A 10,758-nucleotide genomic window follows, 5' to 3' on the forward strand; every position below is an offset into this window, starting at 1 on the left:
TTTGTTGATTGTTTATTTAAGGAGATTACTATACTTTAATTTATGTGCTACAACAAATTTTGTATATAAACAAAATGCATTATTTATAATATATAATTTATTATAAATTAAATTAAAGAATTCAAATTATAGTGAATTTGCCGCGTAATCCATCAAATCGACATCTACTATATCATCGGATATAACATTACAAGAAGTTATCTCAAAAAGTAACAAATTGATAACATATTTACGTTAAAAAAATGTTAAGTAAAAATGATAACAAAATATAATATTTAAGACAACAGAAAGGTTCACTTTTAGAAAACAAAATGTTATCTTTTTGTTGCGAAAATGAATAAATTTTTGTTAATATTATAATTGAAAAATGATAACTTTTAATTATAGAAAAGTTACCCAATAGATGAGTATTAGTTAACGTTATTATTGAGGGATACTGTATATACGTTAAAAAATTTATGATACGAATATGAACAAATTGTATTGCAAAATTTGTATTAAACATAAATACTTATAGTTCATTTTTTTTATATTTCGTGTTACAAAATTTTTAACACAAAAACATAAAAAAATGAACCGTTAATATTTATATTTAATACAAATTCCACAGTACGATTTGTTCATATGCATACCATAAATTTTTCACCCGTATTCAATCAGTTATAATACTGTTACAAATTAATACTAATTACATTTTACAAGACATTTAAAATTTTTAATGAACATAAAAAGTACATTACTTTAATATTTACGAATCTGAATTTCTTTATCTTAATGTAATGACTATTAAGTTTTTTAATTTAAAGTAAAGAAAACAAACCTTAACATTATAATTATTTGATTTCAGTAAGATAAGCTTTAGTAAGACCCAGTCAACGCGTGTTCGTCAATTTCCGTGAAAATTCTTATGTTTCCAACGATCTCATTGGTTGAAACGTACTTAAATTTTGACAATGAAATTTTTTATTCAAAATTGTAAACAGATGTACAAATGTACCTTAGAAAATTTTAAGCCTCAAATTCAAGTTACACTCGAAAATTATTACCGCAAGATCAGAAGAAAATATGTCAAAAAAAGGAAAAAGTACTAATTTTACCGCTGTAGAAAAAAAATATTTTCTACAAATTTTAAAAAATCATGCCCAAGTAATTGAAAATAAAGAGTGATGCTGCTACATTAAGTGAAAAAAAAGAAGCATGGGATTTCATCGCAACCGACTAATTCATATAGTATAATTACTGAAAAGATAAAATTAAATTTTTAATATGACTCTCAAAAATTAACAGCCACTTGATCAGTTTTTAATTAAATTTTACAAATAAATTAGTTTTAGAAAGTTTTTCTTGAAAAATTGGACTTGTAGTTTTTCAAATTTTCTACATCCCAAGCGTCACAAAAAAAAATGTTAACTTTTTGGTAGATTTCACTCAACAAGAAGTTAAAAAATTAATAATTGTCAACTTAAATTTAACAAAACATTAACAAAAAAAAATTTGTGCCGCTTGGGATGTGAAATTTTTTCGTTAACTGCGTTTTATTGTGATTTTTTCAAAGAGAAACAATTAAAAATTGTTAGTTATCTGTTAATTTCATTTTTATTTTTTTAATACATAGTATGCCGAATTTATAATAATTTTTAAAAATATTGCAATAAAACGCAGATCAACTCAAAAAACTTTGGTCAAATCTAAAAACAAAACAATGGAATGCGCTGACAACCGAAAAGCAACATCGCCTTGCAACTGGGGGCGGTCCATCAATTCCAGATTCTGAAGTTGATCCTATGATATTGCACTTATTGCCCCAAACTTAATTAAAACTGCACCGATTTTATTTTCTTCAAATATGTCTGAAGAAGAAGTTACTGGGACGTTTTCATCTTTTTTTCCTTCTGTAATTATTTTATTTTTAAAACTACTAAGATATTTGTTGTTCTGATTTTTTTACATATTGGTTAATCGTTCAGTATTAATGAAATTATAAGAAATATTTTTCATCTAGCTAAGTGTAATGCTGTTGACTCAATGGAATGTGAAGAATACATAAGCCTTGAACAACTATTCCCAGATGATGAGAATGATGGCAATGATGATGAAGAATTACCACGTGAACCCTCATCGTCTATTGTTACTAAAAAATCGTTGGTAGAAATAGTTTTATTAGCCATAATACTTAAAATATATATTTTAATTAAATTTTTAAAATCATCTTAACTCAACAATCTAGGAAAAGAATAATCTAGGAAAGGAAGAGAAAATCCACCCAATGAAGACGAGAAATTCTATAGAAGCGAAAGGTTAAGAAAAATAATAAAGCAAGAAGAGGAATTATTTCAACTGAAATGTCAACATGAAGAAGAGATACATAATCTAACAATAGGAACACCTGAAACAAAAGTATAAATTAGAGATTCGTGCAGCAACTGCTACAGCTGAACTAAGTAAGTTAAATTTATTAAGACAACAAAATAAGAATTAAGGGCATGATTGACATGATTTCTTCTGGATGTTTCTAGTTTATTATTAATTTTTATAATAAATAATATAGAAATGTAAAGATAAAAATTTATCGTTAGTTTGAAAGATTTTATAAGGTGATAGCAATTTTTAAAATACAAATAATTTTATACTGTACGTTGAAAAAACTTTTTAAGTGCCAAGGGCTAACAGTATTTTAATTTTAAAGTGCATTTGAATGAAATTGTTAACTATATTGGAGTGTTAAGCCCGTAACTTTTTATTAAAGCATGTATTAAATTTTTATATTAAATAAATTACTTTTTAATGTAATCAAACCAAAAATGTCAAGGTTGAAAATAAAAATAGTTTTTTCATAAAAAATTTTGTTTTTTATTAAAACACGTTCAAAAACTTTCCTTATAGATATATTTTTGAAAAAGTAATTACAAATTATATCTATTTAACGAAAGTTTAAATTTTTATAGAATCCATTATATTTACAATTCTGAATTTATTACATTTACAGTTCGGAATCCAACCGAGATAAAATTGTGACTTTAATTTATGATTACAAATTATCAAGAATACGTAGACAAGTATCCCAGTTAGTTCACGTTCAGAATATCTCATGTAAATTCGAGAATTTTGAAAAATTCGACTATCATGAGCGCTACCAGGCCATTCTGGAACAATATCTAAAAATTCCATCCGTGAGCCAACAATCGTCTACGAAATAATAAAAATTATCATATTATAAGTTGTTCAGTCTATAATGACTAGTGAAAATAAAAGAAATACTTACTTGTACATTCAGAGAAAAATAGCCCTTTCGATTTCTGTAGATTTCATTAATATTTTGAAACATTGTATGAACTAATCGGATATGAGTGCAATCAATTGCTCCATCAACCCCGGGTATTCCAATTGCTCCATTACCAACCCGGGAAAAAATGATCAGGACTGATCAGACCTGTTCATATCTGATCAGGCCTGAAATCCGACCTGATCAGCCCTGTTCATGTATGATCAGGCCTGAAATTAGGCCTGATCAGACCTGTCCATGTCTGTTCATGCCTGTTCATGTCTGAACCGTTAAATACGCTCAGACCTGATCAAGCCTGTTCATGCCTGCTCATGTCTGTTCATGTCTGAAGCATTAAATACGCTCAGACCTGATCAAGCCTGTTCATGCCTGCTCATGTCTTCATGTCTGAAGCATTAAATACGCTCAGACCTGATCAGATCTGATCAAGCCTGTTCATGCCTGCTCATGTCTGAAGCATTAAATATGCTCAGACCTGTCCATGCCTGTTCATGTCTGAAGCGTTAAATACGCTCAGACCTTTCCATGTCCGATCATGTCTGTTCTAGCCTAATAGAAAAGGATTAAAACTCCATATATCAGCTGACAAGAACTGTTCATGCATGATTTACCCTCTTAAATGATATTTTAAGTCTGGAAGAAAAATTTTATCGAACTATAGACTGCAGTTCTATTTTTAAAATTAATTTGTTCCGTATGACGTATCAGTTTCTATCCCCTTATAAATTTTAAATGTACGACTTTCATCAAAAATTTCGGCTTATATAAGCATGAACTTTTTAATTTTCCATGCCAAAACGATGATTTTTAACGATGAATTTTGACGCAATGACATAAAATTTTTTACTGTGTTCCATTGAATACGCGAAAAATGAGATTATTTAGTAAAGTTTGAGTTTGATAGCGTGAAAATATCAAAATATATCAGTTGATATCGATAAGTCCTTTCAAGGTGTCTGTTATTATCTTAAGCTACGCCTTGGTCCATAGCAGTAGTGTCAAAGGCTGTTAAATTGTAGAACACACAAATAATTCTCCATTTCCTATACGTTTTAATTTAAAAAAACTTCAATTTTAAAAGAAAACAATAAAATTATAATTACGGAATGAACCTTGAGGAAATTTTTTATTTACTTTACATAGAACCATATGTTAATGGAGCGAAAAAATACATAGCCGTCCCAAATAAATCACTCTAATATGCATAGTAAAAATTTTGCATCATTGCGTCAAAATTTTTGTGTTAAATATTTAACACTTTTATGTGTAATTTAACATTTATTCTGTTAAATCAACACAAAAAGTGTTAAATATTTAACATAAAAATTTTTAACAAAAAATTTTTTGATGCTATGACGCGAAATTTTTTACTGTGTATAATTAATTATTAATAATTAATAAATTAAGTATAGAACTCCGTTAACTATAAGGATAAGTCATGTATAAAATTTAAATTACTTAAAGTAGTTTGAAAGGTACTCTAGAATTAAGATAAGTCATTGGGTCAATAGGTAAAGTATCAGTCTGAAGAGCGCAACGTACATGGTTCGAATCCCCGTCGGCGCGAGTCTTTTTTTTTTTTTTTTATGGACCTGATCGAGTCAGGCATGAACAGATCTGATCAGACATGAACATGCCTGGCCAGGTCTGATCAGACCCGGTCATTTTTCATATCTGATCAGACCTGAACACTCATGCCTGTTCATATCTGATCAGATCTGATCATTTTTTCCCGGGTAGTTTTATCAAAATATATATTTGTTTGAAAAATAAAAACGCTCTTTTCAGCGTTCCCTAAGTTAGCAAATAACTGTAAATAAGAAATATTCTCAACTTGATTTATAATTACCTGAAAACTTGCAGTTGCATAAAATCGCAATCATATTAATAATTGAAAAATTGGTGGGATTGGTAATCCTCGTTTATTGACTTTAGTTAAATTTTGTTCTATAAGAGGTAATATTCCAAATTTAACACTATCCTTGTCAAATCTATATCTTTACTTGAATTCGATGTCTGAATAAAAATCAAAAGGATCTTGCACATCTCGAATATAACGTTTTGGAATAAGTATGATTAAATCATCGTCGTCCAAATCAAAATTGATATCATTATTATCGTCGATATCAATATTATATAACCCCAAAAAATTCATTATTTGAACCACTTTTTTCACTGTAAATACATTTAAGATTATCTCAAGTCAACTGAAATGATGACTTAGAAAAAAACTCTCTTATTTGGATGAAAAGTACGGTTAAAGTATTTTATAAGACCGTCTTATTTGAATATTATGGAGGGTAGAGGTAAGGAGAATCATCTGTGTATATGAAAAAGTGTCCGTCAAAATGTATTAAATTAGGATGGCGCCACATTTGCATCAAGGTAACTCTTAAAAGAGCGCCAAATATTGTTACAGTAGGCTTGAAAAATAAACAAGGAAAGAGAAACTTCCGCTAAGTTATGGCGCGCTTTTAAAAATCCGCATAAAGTGGGAAACAATATATGATTATTTTTTACGTATCATTTAACGATTTAACGCTTATTTGTGAATATCAAAAAATAAATTAATATATTAATAAGAAGAAATAACTATGTTATAGAAAATAAATAAGTACATAAATATAATAAAATACCTTTATCTGATACCTTTATTGTACAGTGCATTCCTTTATTTCATACTTTCCATACTTCCTCACTCATTCTTTCATTTCCATTCATTTCTTTCCACTCCTTCTTATCCTTTTTCTATTACATTATCCCATCTCTCTTTCACTTTCTTTTAAAACATTTTCTATTTCCCTCACTACCTTACATATCCTTGCCTCTATTTTTCCCTTGAATATCCCTACAATTCTTTCCCATATCTGTTCCTCCTTCTCAGTTTCATCCCACCACCTCTCCATTTCCACTTTACATTCTTCACTTATCTTTTCTCTTATTTTTGCACATGTTAGTACATGCACTAGCGTTTCTTCTTTTTCCTTGCATTTTCTACACATCCAATTTCTTTCCCCTTTCTTTCCAGCTTTAGTCAGGTTTCCACACCTTACTCTTGCCCATATTTCCTTATTTTCTCTTCCTATTTTTTTATTTTCCCAGTATTTTACATCGGCTCTTTCTTCTACCGTTCTCTTGTATATTTCGCTATAATTTGATGCTCTAATCCTTTCCTCTTCCTTGTCTGACATTTTTCTCGCTAAGCATTCTATTCCTGCTCTTATTTCTTCGCTTATTTCTTCTATTTTTTTTCCTTTGTATATTTTTTCTAGTACACTCTCACAATTCATCTTCTTTGCACTTTCTTCTATCTTTTTTCCCCATTTTGTTGGGTTCCCATTTAATATCCCTCTGATCTCTTCCCTTAGGCATATTTTTGGCCACCTTGTATCCTCCATTCCTGCTATTTCTATAATGTATCTCCATACCCTTTCCTTTGCTATTACTTCTATCACTTCACTTCCTGCTTCTCTTCTCAATATGCCTCCTGGTGTGTTCCTTGCCACTCCTAGCGCCATTCTGTTGATTTTATTTTGCAACACTTCTATCTTCTTTACCTCTCCACTTCCCCATACCTCTACTCCGTACATGCACCCTGATCTCACCAGCGTGTTGTATAAATACATCCTGTCCTTTATATTGTTTCTTTTCGTTCTTCTTATTAGCCCCCACGTTGCATTCACCATTCTATTCGCTTTATCCTTCATATTATTCAAATGCATTTCCTGGCTATTTCTGGTTGTGAATGTATACCCCAGATACTTGAAGCTTTTTACCACTTCTAATTTTTCTCCTTTATACTCCCATTTTTCTTTTTCATTCCTCCCTCCGTTCTTGAAAATCACTATCTTTGTCTTCTTTGCATTTATTTTCAGTTTATTTTTGTCCGCATATTTTTCCAACTCTTTTATCATTTCCCTTAATCCTTCCGGTGTATCCGATACCGCTGCTCCATCGTCTGCATACTTTGCCATATATATTTTTTCTTTCCCGATTACCGTCCCTCCTATTTTTTTCTTTACTATTTCATCCTCCATATCGTCTATAAATATATTAAAAAGTACCGCACTTAGTGCGCACCCTTGCCTCACTCCTTAATCTGCTCCAAATCCTTTCGATTTTACTCCGTTTATCAGTACCTCGTTTATCGTGTTTTCATATATTACCTCTATCATTCTGTACATCCTCCCCCTTATCCCTATTTTCCATAATTTCCTCAGTAGGATATCCCTATCCACAGTATCAAATGCCTTTTCTAGATCTATGAAGCATACGTATAATTTCTTCTTTTCTTTTATCTTCTTATTTATCAAGGCATTTAGCACAAATATATGGTCCCTTGCTCCTCTTTTCCTCCTGAATCCAGCTTGGCTTTCCTTTATTTTTTCCTCTTTGTCCGCCCAACTCATTATCCGCTCCGCCATCATTGCTGTCAGTATCTTGTACCCAATATCCAACAGCGATATTCCTCTATAATTGCCCACCTCCTCCTCATCTCCTGCTTTATGTATTGGTACTATCCTGTAGAAAAATATAATATTTTACGACAAACATGAGTATATTGTCAATAACTACTCAATATTTTTGACTTATGTTCATATTACGAAACTTCTTGATAGATTATCAAGTAATATTATATTTGCATACTCTCGCAAATACATATATTAATATTATCCAGTAGAAAATATTTCCTAATGATAATCAATTTGTGATGCACTGTGTAGCCATTGAAATTGTATAAATTGGGAGGTTTGCCTGTTAAACAAATAGATAAAATAGTTTTTTAATTATTTTTTTCGGAATTTAATAACATCCGTAGAATTGAAAGTCATATAAATTTAGTGATTTTTAGACCTCATACCATTTTATAGTCATAGAGAATTTGTATGTTGATATTTTTGAAAATGAAAAAAAAAAAATCGAAAACGATTCTAATAGTTAAATTAATAAATCTTGAATAATTGTTAGAATGAAATGCTGCTCCAAGCCACAAACAATTGTATTTTATAAAACTTACCATTTTTTTTAAACGTTTGCATTGTCTAACTAGATTTGAAGCACGTCTTTTTTTAGCAATTGTTGTTTCCAAATTAATTGAAGTCGAATTTCGACTCTGCAATCGATTCCGTAATATTCGACAAGGTTTACATCTTGGATTAGCTTGGTTCCTTTTATAAGTGTCATCACCAACAATCACATTTTTACAAAGTTTTGAATACCTGAAAATTAATGTAATTATATTAATTCAATTTGTATGAATCCTTTTCTCAGTAGCTCATACATTCACTTAAGCAAAAACAAGCAATCCTTACTTTATACTGTCAATTTGAGTACCAACACATAAAGGCCATCTTTCCACTGATTTCAAGTAGTCATAGATACAACTTAATGAATTAATTTTTTCGTTTAGAGGCAGTTCGTCATTGTTAGGAAAAAGAACCTGAAAAAAAGATAATAATCAATGATTGTTAAAAAAAAATAGATGTATCTGCTCGGACATTCATTAATACATACAGTAATAGATGTATCCTTGTTTAAGCGTAACCGAATTTTGATCTGCTGAGTTGTTGGATCCATTCGCATAAATACAAATCCATTGGGCTCGGGTATATACAACCAAAACGGTGGCAATTTTGGAGCTTCGATTTCTTGTAGATTCTTCGAATCCTTACAGGCGTGTTGACTGAAAGGTGGTTCTATCAAGTCTTGCTCCGTTTGAATACCATCATCTATTAAATTATTAGGAACATCATCTACTAATATTGTCTGGGGCTCGATGTTATTTTCTTGCACTAGAAATAGCTCTTCGTCTTCATAGTTATTCGAATGTAAGCTTAGCATTTTGAGTTCATCTACAGTACTTGTTAGAAACTCATGTTCAAATACCGGAATAAACTGATGCTGGATCGTTGGTAAAGCTTCTTCTTTCAGTATTTTTTTTCCTAAAGGCATAATTATGAGCTCTCCTTTAATGTACAGTTTCTCGTACATTTTTATTTGTTCCTCTTTAAAATGTAGATGACAGATGTAATCAGTAGCTTTTAATTCAATACCCAGCGAAATTTTCCAATTTTGTAATCTTGCCGGTGTCTGCGAAATTAGATAAATAAAAAATGAATATGCTTTCGTTTACCAAAAAAATTATAGAATTGAGCAAAGGTTTATAATGTAAGTTTTTCACGACACTAAAATTAGCAGACATTTGAAAATTTTTGATTATTTTGAATTAATAACAATTATAAGTAAAAAAACTATTTTTAAAAAATTGCACTTAAATTTTTTTTTTTCAATTATTTTGAAATCATTTTTTTCGAAAAAAAAAATTATAAAAATTTTCCAATGTCGGCTAATTTAATTTTCATACATTTTTTATAAAAAATTGATTTACATACTGTTGGTTGGAAATACGAAAGAGGCTGAGGTGAACTATTTTTTTTGTTTTGGGATTTACGTCCACTTGGACAACTTTTCACAACACAAATTTTACCCATAACTGTTCTGTTATTCACTCACTTTTTCATAAAATTAAATGTTTATATATCAATAACCGTACTATTTACAGTTTACGAAATAAAATCACTCTAAACGCACGTTTGGTTATAATAATTCTGTAAGGTTATATTTACCACAATATTTTGTACAACTTAAGTTGTTGAAATTCTCAATAATTAACTACTTTAGTCGATAATGACATTAAATTTTTTAACTCGGCATACTTCAATTCATCTACAATTGCTACATTCATACCATACCCTGTGCATCCACCAGCGCGATTGTGGAGGATTTTTGAACTGTTATTTAGCGCATACAACTGGACACTTTTTCAACTTTTCGAACTTTTCTCCCATTATGAGATGACTCTCCTTACCTCTACCCTCCATATTGAATATGAATACATCAGAAATATCTAATGCTCAAGCTTGTCTCAAGTTAAAATTATGAATATTTATCCCAGCCACATGTCTAAGCTAAGATCAATTTGAAGTATATATTAAGAAAGTCGTATATGAATCTAAATGCAGCCTTAAGCTTATACTTAAGGTGCACTTACACTTAAGCCCGAACTATGAATACAGCTCTGTGTGAATTAAATTTTTAGCAAACGTTTTTTTTTTCTTATCGATGAAAATTAAATATAGAGGGCTCTGAATCTAAATTCTTATAAGCTCAAGACACTACATTAATAAAATACGAATTTGAAATTTCTCTTAAGTTTAATTAATTAAAATTTTTATCATGATGAACACACAATATTCAGGAATAAACATTTGTCAAAATAATTTCTATAATTGGCAATAAAAAACAACTTTATCGAACCATGTATGTAGAGTATTTACCCACAACGTATGTAATAACAAATCATTTAGATATAATTAACTTATTGATCTTCCCTTATAATTTTATTAATTTTTCGTCAGTCTATATTTGAAACTAGCATTAAGTTTTCCAAAACATTCGCTATCTTACTCCAAATG

At 29.8% G+C, this 10,758-nt stretch overlaps 1 protein-coding gene and 1 long non-coding RNA gene across 3 annotated transcripts; one reads left to right on the top strand and one right to left on the bottom strand.

The window, feature by feature from the left end:
• Positions 1 to 1,629: 1,629 nt before the first annotated feature.
• On the top strand, positions 1,630 to 2,522 carry LOC123266245. Of its 2 annotated transcripts, XR_006509735.1 has the most exons (3): positions 1,669 to 1,894; positions 2,003 to 2,141; positions 2,228 to 2,522. It is a non-coding gene; the product is annotated as an uncharacterized LOC123266245 (long non-coding RNA). The 2 variants fall into 2 exon arrangements; XR_006509736.1 differs by lacking the exon at positions 2,228 to 2,522 and having other exon boundaries at positions 1,630 to 1,894; positions 2,003 to 2,142.
• A 3,384-nt stretch (positions 2,523 to 5,906) lies between these two features.
• LOC123266242 lies at positions 5,907 to 10,358 on the bottom strand. Its single transcript, XM_044730368.1, has 5 exons — positions 9,676 to 10,358; positions 8,798 to 9,373; positions 8,596 to 8,723; positions 8,301 to 8,502; positions 5,907 to 8,038 (listed from the first exon to the last, which is right to left on the bottom strand). Exons 1-5 carry the CDS (start codon positions 9,772 to 9,774, stop codon positions 7,985 to 7,987), a joined length of 1,059 nt encoding a protein of 352 aa, XP_044586303.1. The 5' UTR covers positions 9,775 to 10,358; the 3' UTR covers positions 5,907 to 7,984.
• Between the last annotated feature and the right edge of the window lie 400 nt (positions 10,359 to 10,758).

Source organism: Cotesia glomerata, linkage group LG5 (genome assembly GCF_020080835.1).
Source record: "Cotesia glomerata isolate CgM1 linkage group LG5, MPM_Cglom_v2.3, whole genome shotgun sequence".
Classification (NCBI taxonomy): Eukaryota; Metazoa; Arthropoda; class Insecta; order Hymenoptera; family Braconidae; genus Cotesia; species Cotesia glomerata.